General features: G+C 31.8%; 1 protein-coding gene across 1 annotated transcript in view; it reads right to left on the bottom strand.

The window, feature by feature from the left end:
* The window catches only part of mon2 (Mon2 homolog, regulator of endosome-to-Golgi trafficking), a 261,987-nt gene that overhangs the window by 28,159 nt on the left and 206,388 nt on the right, over nt 1–27,440 (bottom strand). The window contains exons 28-30 of the mRNA XM_085807699.1: nt 22,937–23,099; nt 17,090–17,233; nt 2,193–2,321 (exon numbers count right to left, since the gene is read on the bottom strand). Of these exons, the coding sequence (XP_085663825.1) occupies nt 2,193–2,321; nt 17,090–17,233; nt 22,937–23,099 (436 nt within the window). The remainder of the gene's footprint in view (nt 1–2,192; nt 2,322–17,089; nt 17,234–22,936; nt 23,100–27,440) is intronic.

Here is a 27,440-nt window from a genome sequence, read left to right as displayed (position 1 = left end):
GAACTCACGACCACTCATTCCAGCATCTGATGATCTATCTGAACTCACCCCAGCACATTTCATCATTGGTTCTGAAACAAAGCGAATTCCTGAACCTAATGTTGTAGATGAAAAAATTACCATGCACGAGCGATGGAAGCTGGTGACACAACTTTCACATGCCTTTTGGAAAAAATGGTCTAAGGAATATCTAATGCAGTTACAATTGAGAATTAAATAGAGGAAACCCATGATTAACATGAAAATTGGAGATTTAGTGTTGATTAAGGAGGATAACCTACCTGCCTTAAAATGGAGAATGGCTCAAATTATACAAGTTTATCCCGGCAGTAATGAAAAGATTCGAGTTTTCAAATTTAAAACTGTCAGTGGGACCAATACACAAACAGGTACTGGTAATGACTGAGAATTGAACTATATATTACTTCATATTTCTATTACGATTTGAATTAAGTTTTAATATTTTATGCCCTAAAAGGTCACCGGGCTCCAGTATGCTAACAATGTTTATTTTAACCTCATGCCAAATCAGCCGCTATTTGGTGTGAGCTTAAAATAAACATCGTTAGCATACTGGATAATAAGAATGCTCAGTTAGATAAGGCTTGCAGTTGTACTTAATAAAATAATTAAATTAAAAAAAGGAGAACAAACTAAAAAGATAATAAGCTGCTACCACAAATAAAATAAGTAAAGATGGACATCTTCGACAGATAAAAAAATAAGCATAGGTCAGTTAGAACTGTTACTACAAAATTGTTAAACAGGATAGAAGAAATGTTTACAGAACTAAGCAGTGTTGATTTATATGCACTGAAAGAAAAAAATGTAGTTAATTATTGAAAACAAAAGCACGCTAAATGATTAAAACTTAGCTATTAAGGCTTTGTTGCCTGTTGCTGAAATTGAGAATGATGTAGCTACTTCCATAGATTATTCAGAAAAGCTTTCAATTTGAAAGCATAGAGTCAGATGTCAAATCGCGAGTTTGAAGGGTTCTGAAATGTCTGACACTCCATTTACTCCACTTATGGTAAATGGAAGAACAGTAAAACTTCCTAAACTACATATTAAGCAATTTTACGGGGATCCATCATCGTGGTTAGAACTTTTTGGTCAGTTTGAGACGGCTATCGATATAAAATTCGGTTTTTTTTTCTGAAATAGATTAATTTAATTATTTCAAATCATGTCTAAGTGGTCAAGCTGCAAGTTTGATTGCCGGGTTAGCAATTATGAAAAGAAATTATGAGGTAGTGCTTAATATATGTACTAATAGGTTTGGAAATACTAATACCTTAATCTAAACTCATATGAATAATTTATTGAAAATTCCTGCTGTTCATAATTTGCAAGACATAGTTTGAGAAAACTCTTTGATAAAATTGAAGGACAAATTAGAAATCTTGAAGGAAAAATAAACTGAAAGTGGAAAATAGGTGCTTTAAATGTTTTTCTAAACACCATTTAAGTTTTATGCGTAGATTAAAATTTGAATGTAGTTAATTCCATAATTATCTATTGTTAATGAAAATGACCAAAACAAAGCTGAAAAACAAAGCCCAGTTGATGCAATTGTAAGGGAGTCAGAAAACAATGCGGTCATTATGCAATGTAATTCAATGGTATCAAAAACCAGCATATTGTTGTTGACATGCTAAGTTATTGTCAGTTCAGTATATCAGTCAAACATTTCAAAAACTGTGCACATTTTGTTAGATGATGGATTTGAATGTTCTTGGTGCACCAAACTTTTAGCTAGTTCCCTAAAATTAAAGCCTATAAGAAAGGAAAGGGGGGGAATATTTTACACTATAGAAATGTATGAGTGTGATTTTTTGAAGATAGTATTCCACAAAGAATTAACTATGCTGATACACCTTGAAAAGGAAATATTACAAAGGAACGTTTAAAAAAAGTATGTGTATGTTGCCAAAATTTTAAAGCGAACAACCAGAAAACTATAGAATATAAGCTTTCATATATATTTTAACACTTTTTTTTATAATTAAAAAATTCTCACATCTGAACAAAAAAACGGTTCAAAGGCAATCTAAAAATAAAACTAACAAATACAACAATATTTTTATTCATTATAGAAAGTGTATTGTTGATTTCACAATAAAACTAAAAAGCAGATATGAGAGAGACTGAAATTTTACAGTATCAAAACAGTGAAATGCCAAATTTACCTTTATAATGGAATGCAAAACCTGTGACTTTATAACATTTGTTTGTTGTGCAGTTTGCTGGTAAGCACTAACTACCATTTCCAGAGCTTTCTCACCGAATGGAACAAAATTCATTGTAACCCAGTCTGTCTGCAAAGATTAAAAAATATGGTTCATATAAAAAAAATTTATGCATTATAATTAATCATACAACAAAAGTTCAGCATCCATATTAAAAATTAATTTACGGCATAAATTCCATCATTAAAAATTTTGCACAGTGAAATAAAAATCAGGGAATAAATTATTATTATTTTAATATCCCAAAGCAAATTATAGCTATCTGCTTAAGGATAGGGGGAGAGAGAACATTTTGTGGGAAATTGGACCATAGTCAAGTTACACATGAGAAAATCCATGAAAACCTCATGTACACTGCCCACTCAGCCAACATAAATACACTCTTAGGCAAACTACCAGTATTTCTTGACTCTGAACACTCAACCATCAACTCAGTCTATAAAAATTCAAGAGCATGTTAAGAGTTTTAAAAAATAATATGTCAAATGACCCATGTACATTCAATATGTATGTGCATTTATAAACAATTCTACACAAATCAACATATATGTAGAGAGAAAGATGCATACACCCATATATGCACCCAAGACGGTCTGAAAATGCTATAATAGGGCTTAACACTAGAATTACGATAGGGGTCATTTTGACACCTAGCAGACTTTTATCTCTGACAGCTCTTCTTTTTTTCGCAAATATCTTAATCATTTTTCAACTTTTCCTAAATCATTGTGATTTACGAAATAGTAAATATTTCAAGAAAATCGTATTTTTATTTTAGCCCTAACAAATGATTATACCTAGAAATACGGTAGGTGTCATTTTGACCCCTTTGAGGGAAAAGAAATGTGAATACATTCCATTGTATTATCTGAAGACTGTTACTTCTGTAAACTATTTTTATTTGCACCTGCTAAACAAAACACAAACAAAGGAAAAGAATATGGTGGGTCTGCATAGTTTCATATCTGCCAGTCACATGATTTGAAACATGTGCAATACTTTTCTTTGTGGAAAGAAAACAGAGAAGAGAGATTATTACGAGCTGAACGTTTGTAGATTTTTCGTAGATATTTTGTTTATTATTCATAACAAATTTTAGTGGAAAATTTTATTCTATTTACATGAATTTATTATGGTGACGTACTAATGGCGCGTAGAAAAGGACTAACGCATGAAGAAATCGTGAAACTGATGCGAGAACTATCTAATGCCTATTCCGGTTCTGAAATCAAAAATAATTTTACAGATAAAAATGGAGATGAAACATCTTGTGATTCTGAATTTATTATATAGAGTAATCAGGCAATGTTATCTTCTAGCTCAAGTGAAAGTACAAATGGATTTGTTTCTACGAGTTCAAATTCTGCCGTACCTAAGAATGCCAAAGCGGGAAATAGTAGATGCTCAAAAGGGAATATGAAATTCAACGTAATTCAGACTAAAACTTGCAAAGGAATTGCTAGTGATGGAACTATACGGAAAGTAGAAATATTTCAAATACTTCTGGTTGACCCTTGCAAAATATCTGGCAAGAAAAAGGAAGGACCGACATCCTATGCTAAACGTCACATTTGTTCTGCTAAAGCTCTTAGTGCATGGAAGTTAATAATAAATGAAAAAAATTTTACGCATCATAAAGGAGCATACTCATGCTGAAGCCAAGCGTAAACTTCATAATGACTCACTATTTAATTAGCAGAACTTGAAGCATTCATAGCGTTGTTGTATGTAAGGGGGTATTAGCAGCCAAAGGCTTATCAATTCTTAGTTTGCGGTCCAAAACTTGGGGACCAAAGTTTTTTCATGAAACTAGTAGAGATAGGTTTCTGGAAATTATGAAATGTCTTCGTTTTGATAATAAACTAACAAGGTCTTCACGTTTGCAGTGTGATAAATTTGCACTAATATAAGAAGTATGGAATACTTTTATAGAAAACTGTAAGCTTTGCTACAAACCAAATGAAAACATTATGATTGATGAACAGTTATTCTCTACAAAAACAATATGCCGTTTTTTGCAGTATATGCCTAACGAGCCCGATAAATTCGGAATAAAATTTCGGCCAGCAGTAGACGTTAGGACAAAATACTTATTAATCGGATTTCCATATTTAGGAAAAGATAAAATGAGACCAAGTGATCAAAGTTTAGGAGAGAACATAGTAAATTGTTTAGTTGATCCTTACAAAACTACTGGCCGAAATATAACTACAGACAGTTTCTTTACATCAGTAAAACTTGCAAAATCCCTAAAATCAAAAGGATTGAGTCATGTTGGAACAGTAAATCGCGCAAAAAGAGAAATTAGCTCTAGTTTAAAAAATGTAAGAAACGAACTTTTTTCTTCAGTTGTGATGAAACATGACTATATAACACTTACATCATATCAAAGTAAAAGGAACAAAAACGTAATTTCGTTAAGTACACTCCATTCATCTGTTGAATCTAATGAAAAGATGATGTAATACAATTTTACAATTCTACAAAATTCGGAGTAGACATTTTGGATCAAATGGCAAGGACTTAGCAGGCATAAATGCGTGGATTCTATATAAGGAAGTTACAAAAGAAAATATCAGCAAAAGGGACTTTCTATTGCGTTTGGCAGAAGAACTAAGAGAAGAATATATATCTAGTAAAAACAAATTTGTTCTCTCTTCAAGTGGCTTTGTGGATGGACAAGATTCAATAGAATAAAAAAAAAAAGGAGAAATGTCAAGTAAGGAAGTGCAAAGGTAACAAAACTTCTAATATTTGAGACAACTGTAATAAATATGTATGCGGATATTGTACACAAAAATCAGAAAGATAAGCGTGTTTGCTAATTGCTGCGCTGACTAATATGTTATCTGTAAATAAAATATTTCTATATATTATTATTTCTATATACCCATTATAGCAAAAAGTTTGTTTTAAAATACTTTAATATTTGGACTAAAAACCACTTTTTTTGGAAAAATTTGCGTAAATATTTATACATTTTATTTTCTGTGTTTCTGAAATGTACGCTATAAAAAATGAAAAAAAAATTTACATTTTCCGAAGGAAATATTTAAATGCTTGTTCATTATTTGACTACATACCTTCACAGTCTCTATATTCTTTTAAATAAAGTGTAGTTGTCATAATTTGCATTATTTTTATTTCTTTTTCACAAATATATTATATCGTATAGAGAAATATGCAGATATCTTATCAAGGGGTCAAAATGACACCTGCCGTAATTCTAAGTATACGAAGACCACCGTAATTCTAGTGTTAAGGAATAATACATGACAGCTGATTACACAAAAACAATCACAATTTTTCAATATATACTTTTATTATACTTATATTAAAGATAAAAGCTTTATGACATCATTTCCACATAGCAAAATATTTATTCCAATTTACAGACACACAGATTAATGCACAAATTTAAAGATTCCACACATACACACAATATGCCTTTTTGATAAAAAGCACTTGAAAAATATATCACCAAAAAGAAAAAAAAGTGTTTTTCAGAGACAGACAGCATACTATTGCAAAATGGCTTACTCCAAGAATACATGTATATTAAAATTATTCCCTATATCCTCTATGTCCCTTTCTTTTTCAACATACTTTTAAATTACATGTATATAGATTAAATAACATTCAACAACTAATCTGTACAGCTGATGTGCACTAACTAAATTGTGCAATTCATGCTTTTGATTTCAAAGTTGTAGAAAAGCTAGAAGTGAAATTACAAAATTTTCAGCTTTCAATATCTTCATCGAGAGGTTTCAACATATAAATTTGTATTTACAGAATTTTTTAGGTAATGCCACATCTTACATTTTCACAAGATGAGAAAAATATTTTATTAAGTGGATATGACATACGATAATTTCAAATTTAACATCTCAGCAATGAAACCATGTGCCCAACTATACATGAAACAATGTGCCCTAATGCCATTTATTACACCACAAATACTGTAAACCACTAGTAACCTGATATCCCATAGTATTCCCTGCTGTTTGCAAAAAGCAAATTAATAAAATGTTCACTATGCTTTATTGAGTGAAATACAGAAGTTCCATATCCTTAAGGACAAAATTTGTGAAGATATTTATAATTAATAGTTTCATAGGACCAGCAAAAGTTTCTAGCTAATGGTCTAAAAAGTATACAGAAGCATGTATCTTCACTGATTAAGGGCTCACATTAATTAAACTTATGTTCTGTGAAGAACATAAAGTATAAATAAAGTTTTAATATAAGTGAAGAATATTGAAGAAATATTTTAATAGTGAATTATATTATTAGAAAAGTTATATATATATATATATATATATATATATATATATATATAGCTTTGTACTTGTCCATGTGTGTGTAAAAAATCTGACATGTACTGTGAAAGAAGAAATATGATGAGGAGGGGGGTATGGAGATGACAATATGCAGAGAAAAGAAGTTGTATGGAATGAAGCTGATGAAAAATTGCAGACTTTCGTAATATTTCCTAAATGATGTTCATCTATGTCCTTGCATTCCATATAGGGCCTAATGGTGGAGCATTTAATACAATTTTTAAAAAGTAGTATTTTAATAATTCTGAAGTCGCATTTTTGCGTTCTTTGACGTACTTTGCTGTTAGGCACTACATGGAAAGGGAGGGATGTCCCATGGAAGTCATTTTAAGGAAAACTGGCTTGTATCCAAGTTACACATGGAAAAAAACCATGAAAATGCCCATGCAGCCAACTTGTTCACTGGGATTCGAACCCCGGGCTGAACTACCAGTGTTTAGCAACTTTTACTGCTTGGTCACTGGTGGGCCTTGACACTTTGCATTTCACCATTTGTTTTGTGATGATAAAATGTATGTAAATTAAGGGTTTCTGATACAGTCTTTATAATTACTGATACAGTCTTATGCACTGGAGATAAAAATGCTTTTCCCATGCAGTGTTGCCTTTGCTCACTTTGAAATCATTGAGTTTCTTAATCAAAAGATCGTTAAAGTGTAACAAAATACTACTTAAGACACAATAACACGCCAAACAAATAATAATTCAGAAGTCAAGCAACAAAAATCAGCGTTATACTTTCAAAATTTTCACAGGACTAGTTTCGATGGTTTTACCAAACCACCATCCTCAGCTGCAAAACCGCAAATGAACAAGATAAGAAATAATGATTAGATAAGATAAGAAAGCCTGGGCAAGAATAAGCAAAGTGGTGCCCAGGTGCCACTTGCTTATTCTTGCCCAGGCTTTCTTACCTTATCACATCATTATTTCCTATCTTGTTCATTTACAGTTTTGCAGCTGAGGATTGGTGCCACTTGCTTATTCTTGCCCAGGCTTTCTTATCTTATCTAATCATTATTTCCCATCTTGTTCATTTGTGGTTTTGCAGCTGAGTATGGTGGTTCGGTAAAACTATCGAAACTAGTCCTGTGAAAATTTTTAAAATATAATGCTGATTTTTGTGTTTGACTTCAGAATTATTAAAATACTACTTTTTAAAAATTGTATTAAATGCTCCACCATTAGACCCTATATGGAATGCAAGGACATAGATGAACATCATTTAGGAAATATTACGAAAGTCTGCAATTTTTCATCAGCTTCATTCCATACAACTTCTTTTCTCTGCATATTGTCATCTCCATACCCCCCTCCTCATCATATTTCTTCTTTCACAGTACATGTCAGATTTTTTATTATCATTTTGACAAACTGTGACACACCCAAGCCTACACCACCTCTTCATTAAAACTAACCTTCTCTGAACATGTAAGTAAATGCAGATGTCAGCCATTTGCACCGAACTTGTTTTAAAACTGAGAGAATCTTCGTTACTCCTTATCTACGAACATGATCATAGATCACAATTTACATAAACAGCTACAAAAAGTAATGTTATTTACATCATTCTGAGCACAACAGATAGTAAACCTGGCACCTTTTTTAATGTGAATTGCTTTTGAAAATCGGGGACACTATCTTCAAAGTTCACACATCAGTGCATGAAAAGATATTGGTAATCCTCTTTTATATTCTGAAAAATTCCTTGATTCGTTGTTTGGATAAGGCTTGTTATGTTGGATGGCAGAAACATCACACAAATGTTTTACAATTTAAAGTCTTCAGAAAGTTAGCCCATTATATATATTTTATCCTATAAGCTTACATTTCCAGTTTAAATTTAAACTTTCAAAAGTGCAATTTCATTGACATTACCAGTTAATTGGGTGCCAGTTACGAGAAGGTTTACCATTAATGCAAGACATATTTAATTTTTAAAGATTTTTGTCAATAGTGGAAAAAATCTGCCTGCACATCAACCATTTTTGGCTCATTTGTTCCATCTGGTTTCTTTCCTTATTGTCAGCAGAAGGCATTCACATTTATGATGAGGGTAGAGGTGGAGTAACCAGGGTTGCCACTCAAACAGGAGAATGAAATTCCCTGAATTTTCCAGGTTTCCCAGGTGTGTTTCAAGAAAATTCCAATCTATCCGCGTAATGTACGTTGAGTGTGCTAAGAGGTAAATTAATTATGGTATTACTTGTATTGTGTAGCAAATTCATTTAATTATTCAATAAATCCCAGAGGACATTTATTCTTAATTATTCTTGGTATACTTTGTTTGATAATTTTGTTTAGTTTTCCACTTAAGAAACTTAATAAAATTTAAGATATATATATTGGATAACAAATGTACGTTTTATTTAATTATTACTCATGATCATCACAGTTCAACACGAGGCTAATCCGGTCCTTATAAATCACACCGCAATGCTAAATAGTTAGGTTAGATTTTAGGTAAATTTAATTTGCGTGAGGTATGTTCTTAAAAGGCACCTTAACACTTGAAAACACAAATATAATTATAATAGTTGTTGTTTTCTCTACTGAAGATTGAGATTAGAATCCTCCCAATCTGGAATAAAGTAAGGCTTTTTTTTGCAGACATTCTGCAGCTAAACGAAAGAAAGAAATTTATTTTAATAAATTGAGGTATTTTATATTTATTTTGCAGCATACATAAGGAAAAAATATGTGCATTAAATTTCGTGATGGTATGTCATCATACTGCTATAATTAATATCAGGATTATGTCAGAGAAAATTTCCTGAAATTTGGAAATATTATTTACTAATAATAAATAAATTTAGAGGGAAGAAGCAACATTAAATTATATGAATAACATAAAAATAATTACTTAAAAATTGAATTAGAATAATCAACGATATTTTAGCGAATATAGTTATATTACATGGCTAGCCTAGATGACTGATTACTATTTTTTTTATTTTATTGCAAAATGGCAAGGCATTTATTAAAAAAAAAAAAGGTTTAAAAAGATTTTGCGGTAAAATTCTAGTATACAGTAAGGCTTTGGCACGATTTTGAAAATTGTCGCCAAGACCAAAATGACCCGTTTACTGCGCATCAAGATGTCGCCAAATCCCATTATTATTCTAACCAAAGAACGTCTATGTAAAGAAGAAAAGGTTCCATACAAGTACAAAAGGTCCATACAAATTTTAAACGATATTCATTTTATGAACTCTTGATAACGCGACCTTCGAACATCGACACCGGTTTCGAGCTTTGGCAACAGATATATCAGACATGCACAGCTGTTTTCCCTCTATGATGGAACGGAGCCACAGCCACATCTGTTGCAGAGAGGTTTTCCTTCTTTACAATATATATTCTTTGATTCTAACCTCCATGGTACCGTATACTAGGATTAAACCCATTTTGTTTTATACGAGAACAGGTACTTTCTTTAGTTCATGCACTGCACATGCGATTCTCGAGAATATTGGAAACCAAAAGTTGCGGGAAAGTTGCCTTGCCTTTCTAAAAGACAATCAAATTGGAGCTGCGAAAATTGGCTCTATGCCAGCTACCCGAATGACACTCACGTGATACATAATTCGCCAAAAAAGTTACCTCTTCCGACGTCGGCGCAAAAATCGCTTTTTTTGGCAGGATCATTGTATGAACTTCACTGACTTTTCCAGATTTTGACAAAAATACTTAAATTCCCTGACTTTTCCCTGAATACTTTGGTCAATTTTCGAATTCCCTGACTTTTCTCGGTTCTCCCGGTTTTCCTGGTAGCGTGGCAACCCTGAGTAACATATGTCACAGACACACATTACTGCCTACAATAGCGGGCTTCTCTAAATCATAATCACTGTTGCATTGTTCCGAGCAAGAGGACAAAACAGTTTGTCTTGCATGAGTGTGTGTCTGTATGTAGTAGAGAAAGACAGCAGCACTACTTTTGCTCTCTCTGACAAGATTTTGAAATCATTTTGTAAGTAGCCAGAACCCTGGTTGACTTTAGTTTTAAAACTTTGGTTATAAGTCCAAACGGCCTTTCAGTCTCAAAAAACACATATTTTCATTGTTGCTTTTTTCACTGGAGTCGTTTGCCACTCAGCAAAATGTACAATATTTATCTTTTATATTTAATGTCTGTTATAAATTATCAAACTGCTGTTGCTATGAATTTAGTATATATGTAAATAATTTTAGTGAAGTTACATGCAAATTATAATATCTCTTGATTAATGTAACATGAAAGGCCTCATGAGTGTGAAGCTTCACAAGAAAAATAAGATTAAGGGGCCAAGTCCATTAAAAATTGAGGTAAATGGAGATAGAGGGAAGCCAGCCAATGGCTTTGGTGATAAATCACCAGAAGTTCCTGACTTAGTGATGTTTGGTCCAGTCCCTGTAACTGTAATTAGCCAGATGTCTGTGTAACTGTAAATACACCCAGCCTTACGTAACTACAACTGTATACGCCTTCCAGCAATTTCGAATAATTGTAGATACTGGAAATATCTTGGTGAATGGGAGAAAACTATATAAGCACAAAGAGAACATCAGTTCTCAGTTCAGTTCAGAGATTACCCTAGAATATTGAGAGAAAGAGCTGCGAACTTATATATTGTGGCTTCTTATATTGCTAATATTTAATGTTCTTAGTAGTTAGAAGTGGTTACTACTGACAGTACTTTGCCATACTGAGAAGAGAAGTAATTTATGAAAAACTTCAGAACTGAACTGTAAAAGGTTCCTTTTGGGAAAAATAAATTTTATCAAGATATCATCAGTTCTGAGTGCATTCAATCCATAACGAACTCTTACTCAATGTAATAATTTTTGGTGTCAGAAGTGCGATTGAATGAAGGTGACAAGAGCGATGGAGAAGCAACTACCACAGCTGTTGACAGGCATTACTCCATTCCACGAAAACATGGAAGGGGCATCAGTTCCATTAAAGAAGAGATGATAGCAGTGCAAGAAAGACGGATGTGGGCTAAGAAAAGATGGAAGCAAGTCAAGAGGAAAAAGAGATATTAATGCTATAATAGAAAAGTTTGAGGCTATGGAAGGTAGAATAGAGACATGGCTGAAAATAAAGTTGAAGAAACTGAAGAAAGAGCACAACAAATCCATGAGTGAGTTTTGCTGGTGTCTCCAAGGAAGCTGACAGCTTGAGAAGTTACAGCTGGTCACAATTCTGATGCTTTTAAATTCAGACTTTTGTGTTACACTACTCTAAAATATACTATTCATACTCTAAAATTATCCACGTACGATGGCAATACCTCCTGGAAGTGTACAAGACTCAGTTCTCTGTGGTGGCAGATGCAAAAGGATGGGATTCTGAAGATAAGGCCTGCAATCTCGCCACCTCTTTCAGAGCACATGTGACAGATATCTCTCAAGCTCTGCCCAAAAACCAGAGGCTAAACTTTGAAGCTCTGTCTGCTGTGTTGGAGCCACATTTCATCAAGAAGTGTTTAAAAGACTACAGCTCATTTGACTTCAAATCTCACCAACAGAAGCCCATGGAAACTCTCCAGGAGTGTCATGGGTGTTGAAAGTCTGTCGCTTCTTGGCTTTTTAGACTGCTTACTTCTCCCTGCAGTACTTCATCAATGATATACGGGATCCTGAAATACAGAAACTACAGCAAATGGTAGATGTCAAAGATCTAAAAAGCAGATCTCAAATCCAGCAGCCAATGGATCATATGACTGCTCGACTATATGCTTTAACCAGGCAATTCAATGCCTTACAGCAGAATATGAGTGGGAACAAACTAACCCAAAAATGCTGGAACTGTGGTGTTGAAGGCCATGTATGAAGGAGCTGCAGAACACCTAAAGCCTTACCTCAATACAAAGATCATAAGCTACAACTCTGTAAAATTTCATGATATTTTTATGGACACAAGAACAAACTGAGATTAAGTTAATCTATGAAAATCACTCACAATTAAACAGATATTTTTATTTTGCTCCCAACTACAGAAGTTTAGAATTTAAATTTTAGTATGCTTAACAATTAATCATTATGACCATACAATTATTTTTGCAGCATTGAAAAATCTGTTATAATTATGCACAGAAAGTTACATTATGGAAATGTAGGTGAATATAAGGAGACTTTATTGTTAAGCATTACTTTGTTTTACAGTTTCTTTTCAGGTAAATCAAATGATGGTCACATGACACTATAATTTCTTATTTCACAAACCTGAAATGTGTCCTTTTTTTTTTTTTTTTTTTTTCCCTTTATATTTCTTAACCCCTTAACTGCTGCGGAAAACGTACAAAATTCATTTCCCAGTGTCACGGTTTTTCACACAGGCGCACACAGTTATGCGATTTATTAGGGGGAAAACAAGTTTTACTTTCATAAAATAAAGAATAAAGAAAAAAATGAATGCACAAACTTTAATGTTTTGAGCAAAAGTATAATATAAAGATGTAAGTATAATAAAATGATGTTTTTATAATAAAAAAGATCCCTAAAATGGAGTTCGATCAATTCATTTTTAGACCAGTAAAGTGTTATATCAGGTTTCAGTGTTACACCTTGTGAAATCAGTATGCTTAAAAAAAAACATATATTTCTTCTGAACTGGTTGAATGCCAAGATTCTGTTCTTGATTTTTTATTTGCAAGGTGTTAGTTCATATACTCGTCTACAAAATGGTTAGTTTCAGTATATGAAGCACGAGATATTCATCTAAAAATAATTCAAAAAAGATAAATGGGTTTGAAACATCCATTATATCTTTCTTTATTCCTCAAACCTACTACAAAAAGTAAATGAAAACGGAGGACACAGAATAAAAAAAAAAATGTTTTACTCAAACATTTAATACCACGCAGTCATTACTTTCACCGTTTTTGACACATTCCTCTCTCCAATTTCTCCCTACACTTCTCTGATATAGTATCCTCCTTTGCATACTTTGTAGTATTAAGGTCATTGTGGTGTTGCATTCCAAGGCTTTGCTCATAATTTTACGGGTAGCAGAGCAAAGCAAATGATAGTATTTTTGAAGGCATATATATATGCAAATGAGTATTTTTGAAGGTGTATATATACCCACAGGGCAGTTAGCGCATCGGCTGAGCAAGGTGTATATATATACGCCTGTGGCAGTTAAGGGGTTAATCAAATTGTTAACTAATCCAATAAGTTGTAACCAACATTTTTATTTTCATTTCCTTAACTCTTATTTTCATTTTAAGGTTGTGATTATGACAAAGTCAACATCTTACTTCCTTTTCTTATTTTTCAAATTTTTAATCTAAAGCATGTATACTCTTCTAATTAATTTTACCATTTCCCCCTGGATGCATATTTTGAAATATAATTAACTATGTCAAAAGTCAAAAAAAACTTTAACAGGAGAAAAATTGTTAAAAGTCTCCCCTCCTTACTGTTTACTAAGTAAGTGAGCACGCACACGTCGTATCTTTTACGATATCCGTTATTTTACCGTTTTGGGCACGAAATACAACAGAAATGAGTGAATATTGATAATAAATTTTTGAAGAACTAAAATATTAATCTTATTATTGTAAAATACAAATGATACCACATTCAAATATAAGTAAATTATTTTTAAGTTCTTATGTTAGTGAGATGGAAATGCAATGATGTATTTCATTATAGAAAATTTTAAATTTATTATTTAATAAATTATATTTTAAAATTGAAGCTAATTTTAATATTCACCAAAGACAAGTATAGACAATATAAAAGGAAAACACCTTGGTAGGAAAAAAGTAAGTTTAGCATTACTTACTTCTGCAAGGACATTTACTTCTTACTGGTTACAAAAATGCACTTTAAACTAACTTTAATGCTTTTATTTGTTCCTAACAAACAGAAAGATAAAAGAAAAATAAGGAATGAAAATTGCTGTTGTTCTTCCATCCAAAGGTTTCCTTGTCTTCCTTTTCTTCATCAGATATTTCTTGAAGAATCAAAGCAAAATCAGCTAGTTGCGCATATTGTTTTGCCATTAAAACCGATATAAAATTTACAGAGCCAAATCATGACCACACACGTGTCAAATTTTATGAAAAAGCTGCCACATAGCACAAAAGCCCAGTTAAAAAAAAAAATCAAATGACTTCCTGTTGGCACATTCCATGATGTGGAAAAGGGTAGAAAGGAGGAATAGAAATGACCTTCAGATGTTTCAGCTTCGATGCGAAAAATATGCATTAAAAACTAAATTTGTATAAATAAACCAGATGTATAAACAAAGGTTACTAAATACTTTTATTACAGAAACATGATTCTTAAACTGATACAAATAAAATTCCTTATGATACAGTATGGAATTTTTCATATTAACCTATTACTTGAGGGTATAACCTTTATTCTTAAATATCAGAGGATTTGCTGCCCAGCCGGAATAGTGATTACTGATCCTGACTGCAGCAACAGGTGTTGCAATTGCTCGTCCACTCACAGGAGGCAATGGTGGCCACCTTTTAGGTGCTTACATGATGAAATGGCCACCACATCTGCCCCTTGTAGGGGTGCAAGGCTAATAGCTATTAAATAAAGCATCCGAGCATTAAAAAAAATCAGAGGATCTTGTTCTCAAATTTAAAATGCTAACTTTGTTTAATAAACTTTTACCTATTTAAAAAAATTTATTTATTTTCAGTTAATCCGGACCCGCAGATCACCAGCAAGCTTTTTTAAAATGCTTTATGCTTGCCCATTTGATATTTTTTCATAATAAGCTAATAAGCATGCAGAGAGTTCCAATTCTTAATTTCACTTTGGCACTGACAACAACCTGGCAAAACATTATTTATTATTCTTTGCTTTCATCACCTATGACTATGAACATATCGCAGCTTGAGAAATGACTCAGGTAGCAAAGTCTAAGCAGGTTTTATTTATTTATTTATTTATTTTTATTATTCATAACTAAACACCAAAGACAATGACAACCTTTAATTTAATTTTGCAATGATTACAGACTTCAGCTCACTCAGCAAAAGCATTTAGTGTATTGACAAGAAACTTCAAAGAAACTTCTTTCCATATGCATAAGACAGATTTTATAAGTGATACGCATAAGCCAAAAGTTTATATTTGGCGCTCTTTGAATTGAGAATAACTGATTGGTTATTAAGTTAAATTCAGGACCGGTATTAGAGCTGGTACAGGTGAACCGGGCAGCAGAATTTACAAGAGGCAAAATTTTTATTTTTACAGAAGCACCAAGCAACAAAAATAAGTAATGGCAAAATCTTTAGATTATAGGGAGATGTTTGACAGTACAATTTTGGAAAGACTGCACCAGTTTATAAAATGTCTAGTGTTGGGCCTGTATAAGCCTTAAGTATATGTGGGATTTTATTTATTCTGGACTCAGCTAAGCATCAAGTATGTGTGACAGATAATCACATAAATATAATAAATGACACAAATATAGCAGATGCTTGCTAAGCATTATTATGATAGCCATGAATTTAATGATTTCAAATATCACAAACAAAAAGTGAAATTTTCCAATTAATGGAATTGTGGAGAAGTGGCAAAAGTAGAGATGATACCAGAAGTTTTTCATTGTGATGACAATGCCCCAATCATCAATCTGTAGTGTGGTTCTAAATCCAGAAAATATCATTACCATTAGAAGAGAAAGTCAAAAAGAGGCTGCCGAGAATGAAAAATTTTCAACTGACAATATTGTGGAAATTCTGAATGAAGCAATTACAAGACTCGAAGAATATAAATGAACAAGAAATTATATCTATCTATGCAATTGAAGAGAAAGTATTAGCACAAAATGTAATACAAATTAAAAAAAACTTATGTTGAAAGAACTGTTTAATTAAGAAAAAAATAAATATTAGGCCCTTTTCTAAGAAATTTGAATCCCCTTAAAGTCATAAATGCTTTATTATTTCTCAAATTACTATTATTTCATTTTTTCAATCTTAAAACTTTTATGTCATCTTACTAGATTTAAATTTACGATCTAATATCCAGAAAAATCTGAAATCCAGAACAGTCCCAACAAGTATGGATGTTGGACTTCGTACCACCTTTCCTTTAAAGATGAAAAGTCATTTTTACACAGCAGAATATTCAAGCCTTTATTGTTTTTGGATATCTAATGATTTGTCAGTGTCTTCAAGGGGTTGTGATATCAAACAACAGATATTAACATCACTTCTAGGGATGGTATCATGGATATAGCAAACTATCCAAGAGCAGAGAAATAGTTTATTGTCTTTAACTAATTAAACAATATATATTTTTATATTTTCATTTTGAAAGAACCATTTATTTCTCTACTGAAGACTATTTAGATAATCTCTGTATCATTTCTTCCCTAATATATCATTAATTTCAATAATTTTCTGCCAACTGAAAAGTCTACTATCAAGAATTTCTGAAATACAAGGTTCAGGCAAAGCATTAATGGGTTGCCCAATTCAGCTTAAAAAAGTATAAAGATATATATGAAAAAAAAGCATAAGAAATTACCGATGAAATTTTCATGTTTACAAAAGCACGAGTTCTCAGTTGTCCATAAGGTGGTGCATTGCAAGCATATGAAGAAAATACTAGTAACTGGTTGAAAATGGCAGGCAGGAGGGACACAAGATTTTCATTTTCATTTAAAGCTTCCTATTAGAAAATGGGAAAAGCAATTATTAATCAAATGTATAAAAAAGAAACAATTCATTTTAATAGCTAAATGTGTATACGACACAAAAGCATAGTACATAAATTAAAGACTGTTAACCTCTTCGTTGTCCATAACGGGTCTAGTGCGTTCAAGTGAAACTTCCGCAGGGCGGGCCGTAACGCGCCTCAAGAGTTCTCAAGTGGACCGCCTGGATCAGATGTTAGAAATAAGCAGAGATATTATTATTTTTCCATTATGCTTTATTCCCTTATAATTTTACTTAATATTCATTTACATTCAACCAGTACACTACAAAAGTCATGTATGGAAAGTTATGATGTACACAGAAAACAACATTACACGCTATGAAAAACAGACAGCCGCTGGGAGAAAAATTTTCGAGGACAGGAGAGGACGGCAAAAGGGTTAAAAGGAAAAGAAACTATGCATGTTTACACTTTCTTTTCCATATCAAATATAAGTAACAATACTTTCTGTGATAAAATTTTATCTGCATGCATTGCTAAATTTTTCATTTCTGATAACATTTTAAAATTTTAATGGCTCCTACACTAAAGTATTCATAACCTTTTGCATATACTGACTCCTTTACCTCACTAACATCTAACTGTCCAAATTTTGGCAAAATTCAAATTACAATTGACCTTCACTTTATATAAGAAAGTTAATGTACTTCAACGGCAACTGATTTGCCAGTGAATCTGAAAATGCAATCTTTTTCTACACAAATAATATCAATTTCAAGCATAATTTTTTAGTTTTGGATTATAATATTTCAGGCTTTTACCCATCCAGATAATGGAATTGGCTTGTTATATAAGGTTCCATAGATCCTGCATGTGTAATAAGCACAGCTTTCTCTTAGAATTTTCACAATAAGGACATTCTTCCCTAAGCTACACCATTCTCCTGTACACTTTTTTAATCTATCAATAAGCCAGTCACTCCATCTGAAGTTTATCTACAATTAAATCACAAACTGACATGTTTCCATTTCTTATACTGCTATTAAACTATTCTAATAAACAACAGATAAAGGGGAAAATGATAACTTATAATTGAACTTTAGGATACTGGATAACAACTCTTTCACAGGAAGAAGTAGAGAGGATGTGCCTAGCACAACAGCAAAGTCACTAAACAGTCACTTTTCTGCTTTTCCCTTGGAACTACTACAGTGGTGTTACTCATATAATTCTTGAATTGTCTTTCTTATAACATATGCTAAATATCATAATGTAATGCAGTTGATTTTCTTCATTTACATAATTTGGTTAAATTATCATCCTTATAAACGTGTGATCATTTTATAAAGTTTCACTTGTTTTGGTAGCATAAACTACTTATCAAATTCCTAACAGACATTAAGCAAATCTTTGCTATGTCTGGACAGAACTACAAAGTCTCAATTAAATTCAAATTTGAAATTAAAACAAGTCTAGTAGCCAAAGGCTACACAATTGCTTTAATGAAAAATTGGCTCAAACTTCTCAACTGTGTACCAATTTAAGTTTCGGCAACTATAATGAAAAGCCAAATAACACAATCTTATTTGAGCTAGCGAACAACTTAACAAAGTGGCTTCAAAGGGCAGAAACACTCTCTGTCTTATAACCTAACAACCTCAATTTAAATACTCAGTCTACTTTGCATTTTGACAAGGAAACTGAAGGTACAAGTGACAGTAAAGATTCAAAATATAAAATAACTAGTTAATGGTTTGGGTTTGGTTTATGTGATTACAGCAAAGCCTCGAGGACTAACGTCATAAGGGAAGAAACTCGCGTACTATCTTCCTAATGACTTTCTAAGGAAAACTGGCTCGTATACAAGTTACACATGTGGAAAACCATGAAAACACCCATGCAGCCAGCCCGTTCATGGGATTCGAACCTTGGACCTAACTACCCATGTTCAGCAATTTTACCACTCGGCTGCTGGTGAGCTAACAGGTTAATGAAAAATAATAGTAACCTTACACGCAGAATCATTCTGTTTACATCATATTTCAATTTTACAGAAAACTTAGACCATACTAAGCATGGTTTGATTTGGTTTATTTGATTATGGCAAAGCACTCTAGGGCTATCTGCCTAAGGGGAGAGTTGCCTTCGTGGAGGACTTTCTATGGAACACACTAAACATACTGCCATTCATCACTAATTTTGTTTATGACAAAGGTATCTAAAACAATTTGCTTAAAAGGTAAATTTTTTAGGGAAACTTTCTACCAGAAATTAATTTGCATTTGCAATACACATGGGAAAAGTGCAATAAACCCAAACCACTTAACCAATGGGAACCAAACATGGGATGAAATAACAGTGTGTTCCGGCATTATCAGTTTGAGACACAAAACTTTTGAAATCATGCAAAGGTATGCTAGCGTATATTATCACAGCAATTTGCTAAATTAAAAGACAAGGAGTTCGTTATTATTATTCAACAGTTATTTCACATACTGACCAGTGAAGACATAATCATACAAAAGAATAAAGAGAATCACCAATGTGGCAGTATTTTACAGAAAAATAAACTATATATGAAGATAGCAGCTCAATCTGTTGTGCCTATATCACACAACATCCATCATCCTGATTTTCAAATCAGCTATTACACTTTTTATTTAAAAGCAGAGTAAGTTTTCATGATAAAACTGGATTAAGGGGAAATAATAAGCAAAAATTAAGACAATGACTATATTGTAATTCCTATTCAAGTAATTTATATTTCATAAAAGGTATCCTCATGCTTTATTTTCTTAAATACTAGACCAGTGGTTGGAAATGATACATGAAACTCTAATGGGTTAAAAGCCAACCTTTGGTGCATTAGAAACGTTTTGAAATTCTTTTCTTCTCTTAATTAAATACCAATATTAGTTAAGAATTAACTTAAAACTATCAATTAGTTTTTAATTATTTTCTTATTACACAATTTCCTTCTAAAATTCTTCCTTTTTCCAGACTTAGTATTTTAAATGTATCCTATGACAAATTACAAACACAATGAAATACTGATGATGCTAAATGTTTGGGGAATGCACCCTAGACACACACCTTCAATCATAAAATTTCTTAAAATAAGATAAAGACTGTTATGAAAAGAATTTCACCACTGTGTAAGAAAGGGCTCTCTACAAATAAAATCTTAATTACTACATAGTGTGTGCAGACAAAATATAATATTTATTACATCTTAAGTTAAAAATAGTTTCCTATCTTTACATGCAAAATATGGAAAAACTAAGGAATAAATTTGTTGACTCCTGCTATTTTCCCATACCTGTTCGTGGCATAATTTAAGATTTTTGAGAAAAATTCAGGAACAGGAATAAGAAGAGACACGCAAATTATGCCACCATTGGAAAGGTATGGTCTCTCAATATTCAGGCAATAGTTACCAAACATCTCTCTTTACTCTTTTATTGATTGATGGTTCCTTCTTAGGTAAAACAACATTCATGAATGAATTTTTTTTGTTTTAAATAAGAAAATCTTAAAAGTACTTTACTAATATTATTTTTAAAATTTTTTTTTGCTTCAGGAGCACAGTATAAAATGTTGAATTATATCATTATAGAATCCTCTTTCATATACCTGGGTGTCCATGATCAATATTTAAGAAACTAAATTTGTAACAAACCTTTCCCAGTCCCCTACGCAGAAATTTGGTAAATGAAGAATAATAGTTTCTTGAATAACAGTAATAAATAAGGTTGAAACTAGGTTAAATTTTGTAAAATGTGATAAACACACAAATTAGTTTCCTTTCATGTGCACTTTTTATTTTTTGAGCAGTTCAAAAATCTGAAATGATGACAAAACCTCTAAAGTAATCAAACTTTCAATACCCTATCAAGCTTTGCTATTTGTGAATGCAATCAGTTAAATCAAAGGAAAAATAACAAACCACACATAATAGTTCTAGTAATTTTTCATTAACTTCACCCTCTCCCTGCCAAAAGAAAATTAACTCGAAAATTCACATAAAACTAATTTTGCACTTTCCCTGTATCCAAATAACCTATTTCACCTTTTTACATAAAAATACAACAATATTTTCTTTTCTTTTTTTGGTTTTGAAATGCTGTGAAATTCTAACATTAGCATAATTCATTTTAAGAAAGACAGTTTTGATTGCGAAGGCTGAGAGAAACATTTTGCTTGTGAATGCTTGAAAAGAGGCATTATATATGGTACGTGCCTGACTTTTTGCAATGTGTGCAACTTTTGTTTTTATCATGACACAGGCTTTGCACTGAATTTTTTTTTTTTTTTTTTTCCTTTTTAGGACCAAACAGAACAGCTTTTCTAATATAAAAAATTATCAAATTAAGTGTAACTGAATAATTTTATTTTAAACTGTTATAAAATATAATAAAATAACTAAAAATCATAAAAAATAACTTATTTTACTCACTGTTGTGAATAAAAGCAAAGAAATATAAATAGGAAATGAGCATCTAAGCCATTCAAATGAACATGTAAGTCCTGCCCCCTCAAAAAAAAAAAAGGAGTCTGAATACCCCCCCCCCAAAAAAAAAACATTTTTCAAAAGAAAATTCAAATTTTGGGTGAAAAACTATATATTTCACATAAAAAAGTTTTAAAATAGTACATTAGCCAAAATAATTACTACTCCTATGATACTTCAAAATAAAACTAAAGAGCTAAGAATTATACTAGAATGAGAAAACAATTAATTTAGTTACTTTTTACAATCTACACGCATACAGGGTAGTGATTTCTAAATTCCAGTATTAATTTCTGAAAGGAACTACACTTCTAAACAGCATGGTGACAGAAATGAATGAGCAACAGTTCACTAACTAATGGAAGGAAAATTGTGGATTGATAAAATGGAATGAGCTGAGAAAAAGAATTTTGTGCAAAAAGATTGACATAGATCTTCTTTAGATTTATTCTGAAGATAGTCAATTTTTATTCATTTGTTACTATTTAAAAAAAATGTGACCTTTTCATTATCTGAGAGGATTGAACTACATAATTTTTTTTTTTTTTTTTTTTTTTTTTTTGAACTCACTGATTTTTTTTAATTGCTTCAATTTTCCTTGACCTTATTGAGAATATCTTGCATTTTCACTTACTTTCCCTGCCTTTTTCAAGTGAATGAGGAATTTGTTATCCCTTTCCTCAGTTACGAATTATAAACTGAAGAAGAAACTTACTGCTGCCAGAACAACCCAAAAGACGTGCTTAAAAAAAGACGTGTTTTGTTCTCTTTTTTTTTTTTTAAATTTATTTTTTCACACTGCAAGTGAATGAGGGGGGGAAAATCAGGCATACAAAGTAAAAGTACAGGACAAGCTTTTCCTAAAAAAAAGTTTGGTATATAAACCAAAAATGTAAAGAGATTTTTACTGTGGAACTAACTCACTGTAATTTATTTCAAATTAACAGCAGCTTTTAAGATATTTCCTTTCATGCTAACGATAAAATCTCTATAACAGCATTTTTCTCATCCTTACATGCTTGACATAACATGTGGCAGGGCAAGATCAAGCAAGATAATACACTTTGTGCGAATTTTGAATGGAGGAACAACTTTACTGCTAAAACGTGATTTGATTATTATTCTCCCCTGCTTTTAAAGCAAGGTTCAAAATACTTTCAAAAATACTTTACACTCACTTTACCTCATGAAAAATGAACACTCACCTTTAGTAATATGTGCATAGCTTGCAAAACAGCATCTTGCAGTGGTGTCAATACAACTTCAGTTAAGGAAGGTAAAATAAATGGTGATGTTTCACCATGCACAGGCACAGCAACAGCATTTTGCAAAACAGTAGCTAATTTTTGAAAATCTGCTGAAACAAATCTAAAAAAAAGTGTCCTTGTTAAACTCTTGTAAATAGTTCCTAAATCACAGACACAATGTTGCAAACTTCATACAACAAAACTCTTAAAAATGAAAGCTATTATTATTAATGTACACAACCATTCTCACATAAACAAATAATACACTAAACAATAATAAAACACCTCCTCGGTAGCACTTTTTGGATGCATTGTATGAAAAATATTACCTCAAATTTTTAACTTACAGAATTACCAATTTTAATTTTTAATGCAACCGAATTTTATATAATTAAAGACATTAAAATAAATACATAAAAAATTATCTATAAACTACAGTTAAATGAAAAAATTTTCTGAATTAAAAAAAAGTATCACATCTGACATTAAAAGCAAAATACTATTTAATATCCATTATATGCAAAACTTTTACTACCTAAAACAGAAATAAATGAACAGAAGGGATGATAATTATAACAACCTCAGCTGTACAGCAAGAATGAAGAGAAAGGAACAAAAAACATTAAGAAATAAGACATTTAAATATTTTTGGAAGTACATGATGAGAACTATAACTTTTGATGAATGCAGAAAACAAAATCTAATTCATTCATTAATCCTTTCCGGCACGCTACCTTTTAAAGTTGAAATTTCGATAAAAAAAAAGATAGGCAGTTTAATTAGGCCTAGAGGAGTACACACTTGGGTATATGATATTTACATTATTTACATTTCATATTTACACTTTAGTCTATTTTTCTCATCGTGGTACTTTTCGAAGAAAGTGACACCACCTCTGAAAAAGCACAACCCAATATTGCATGTTTGGCACATGTCCTGGGATCCATATCAGATTCACTATCTGAAAGCAATTTGTCTACCACTTTCAGTGCTTTAGAAATGGTCAGCCCTCTCTGATGCGTTTGGAAAATAATTAAAATTCCGAAAAAAAATAAACTAATATTACATCTACAATTTGAAATTATAAACTATAAAATAAAAATATAAATGTCTACAACTCAAAACTATTATATTAAACATAGCACTAAGAAAACTTCTTTGAACCAAAGCAAAAGAGAACTGCTCTAGTGAAAAAAACCAAACAGCTAACTGATAAAATTATCCCTGACCTTCAGAAAATCACCCCAACAATTTCTTACTTGATAACCAAACCTTTCCTCCCCCCCCCAAAAAAAGGGGGGAAGAAGAAAGAGAAAAACAGGAAATGAAACACAGATGTGGACCCACCTTTCTACGTTAATGAACTGACCGATGAGCTGTAGAGAAACAAAGATAGAGCTGCCTCTCAGCGAGCCCAGTTTGGGAACACCTTGGTTCATCGTTCGATTTTAGGCAAGATTTCAAGGTAAAAATTTAAAACTAATATAGAATAAAGAGATTAGCATACAGCCAAAAAATAACATAGAAATTTCCTTACAAACAATTCCTTTTATACCCTAAAAAAATCTGGAAGTTTTCTTTGAAAAATGAGGGTATTAAAAAACTAAACATGGGTAAAATATATGGACTGGTTTGCATTGAGCTGCCATCTACTATAAATAAAGAAGGTTCAGATTAACCTATAGTAACCCTCAAATCCTTTTACATTCAATTTTTCTGTGCATACAGTTGGAAATTTTTAGGTGTGCCCAGTACACCATGCCACAAAGGATTTAACAAGTTTTCCAGGTAACTTTAGTTAAAAGAATACTACGTTAAGGAGGTAAAAAAAAAAAAATTTAATACACAGTTGATGTGTTAATTTCTACATTCCCCAAAAATGAATTTTTAGTGTAAAACTTCACAACTCTCTTAATCTGATTGACATCACAAAGAATTTCATCAAATGTTCAAAAATGAAACTCTCATGTAAGATTTTTAGACATAACAAATTTTAACAACACATGAGAAAATTATATGGAACTGACTCTCATGCAGAATTCAAGCAATTTTGCTCATCTTTAGAATGCAAGCACATAACATAAATTTTAGCACATTTTATCAGAATTCTAACCATTTTGTAAAACATATTTTGGACCAGTACCTATAACCCCTTCGTGCCGGGTAGTGCAAATGCGCGCTTTGCGGAGGCCGGCAGTGTCTTACGCGAGCGTCTGTCCAGGAGCATCTTTTTTGCTATTAAGCCTAAATCCATGAAATTTCCGAAGTATCAACGCATTGTTTAATAATGCTCTATAGAGTATTTAAATGGCTTATGCTTATATATTAGATATATATATATTAGATATTTTTATATATACTTTAATTACCTTATTTCTTGTTTAAATGCATATTTTACACATTTTATTTTCATTACTCACCTTTTTATGACTTTTAACATTACACATCTGAAAACTAAATATATTACTTAATATTCTTCCTTTCCACAATAATAAACTTTCATCTATTGATATATTCCTCTCAGGGGTGTAAGCGGACTTGAAATTTTCAATTATTTTATTTAAAACTGGTTGAAGCTTTCCGATTTTTTTGTCATCGCTGCTAGTAAAATGTAAACATCTAAGAATTACAACATATCGATCATGACTCATTACGCTATTAAAAAATGGCATTGCAAGCATGGGATTCGTTGAAAGGTACATTTTGATTGTGGATTTCTTTATAATACTCATCAAAATTGTTAGAGCAAAGAAAACAAACATTTCTTCCACTGTAACAGGTAAATACTTCGAAGAAGTTGCTCCAGATTCATCTTCAGGATATTTACTCCTCTGATACAGATTAGTCTCTTCAGTAATTAATTTCATTATTGTATCATCAAAATAATACCTAAAGAAATCAATTTCTTCTTCAACCGAATTATCCACTTTAATTCCAGAAACAGCTTTAAACGGTAATTCCGATAAATTTTCTATTGTGGATGACCATGGAGAAGTACTTGCTTTCGATGTACTCGGCATACAGATGTCTGAAATGTCCTCATCATCATTAGATTCGCCAGATTCTTTATGATCAGAATATATCATAGTATCACTATCACTACTATCAGAATCTGTTTCAGAATCAATATCTGAAATATTTTGCATCATTTCTGCTATTTCATGCTCTTTTAAACATTTTCGACGCTTCGACATTGCAATGGTAAAAACAGAAAGAATTCACGTCTAACAAGATCTAATTATTTTCTAAAAACTGAACTGCAAACCAAAATACCCAACGCTTTAGCAAAAATAAAACTTCTCTACTTACAATAAACAACTACCACATGCGAATTTAAAGAGACGTCATAAATCACGCCATTTGGAAACATTTATTTCCCCTTTTGTTTATATAATCAAAAACACATGTAAGTGAGGCATGCTTCTCTCATTTCGAGTAGAAGGTCTAATGTACATGTATCTGAAACCATATGGACATACAGTGCCATCTTGTGGCAGATATTATAGTTTTCAAAATGTTCCAGGACACTGGCACAAATACGTGACAGTCGGGGCTGAACAGGAAAACGCTCTGGCACGCCTGCGTGTCGGCCGGGAAGTGAGTGTGTTCGTTGCTGGCATGTAGACGTGAAGTCGGCGCGAAGGGGATAGAAAGTAATTTTAAGAATACTATGATTATTTTAACACAAAAATGCTGCTCAAAATGGCAAAATGACAGCTTTCTTAGAGTTTTAACAACATAATGAATTTCAAATAACTCATTACCCGAGGAAAAGAAAAGATAAAGGTACTCATAACTGATAAGATTATGAAATACCTCAGAAATAAGTTCAATCACTATATAATAAGAAGTAAGTCTTTTTTGAGATAAAATACTGTGAAGATATCATTGACATATTGATACCCAAATAGGAGAAGAGTTTTTCTCCACAGCAATTTGCTCCCTCCCACTTCTTTCAAGTTCCTTAAATAATGTGGTCACTTTACACACATCAGCAAAATTAGGGCAGGCATTTGTGTATGTGTATAATATATATGTATGTGTGTGTTTCCTATAGTTAATCCTTTTATTTGAAAACAGCAACTGTTTTTTGGGGGGAAGGGGGGAATACAAATCTTATTTTAAGGAAGTTTAGCAAAAGGAACTAATTCTTCAGTTTTAATATATGGACTTTTCAAAATTTAATTTCAAATTACTTTAATGCTCCCTGAAATAAATTTTAGCAACAATTATTCTCCAGCAAAACATAACTGAATGGTACTTTTCAATTTACTGACAAATTGAAATGCATTTTTAATGTGATATAAAGTAACAGAGAAAATTTGACTAATATTTATCTTATAATACAATGCAGTTCATGAATTAGAAACAATGGGATGAAATGGAGTGACAAAATTTTTCAAATTTGGTATTTAAAATAGCTACATTTTTGAAAACTACATATTATATTTATAAGCAATAA

Source organism: Stegodyphus dumicola, chromosome X1, assembly GCF_044657685.1.
Source record: "Stegodyphus dumicola isolate Sdum_Otavi_A_Nest chromosome X1, ASM4465768v1".
NCBI classification, from domain to species: domain Eukaryota; kingdom Metazoa; phylum Arthropoda; class Arachnida; order Araneae; family Eresidae; genus Stegodyphus; species Stegodyphus dumicola.
This window is presented reverse-complemented; position numbering and strand designations above follow the sequence as displayed.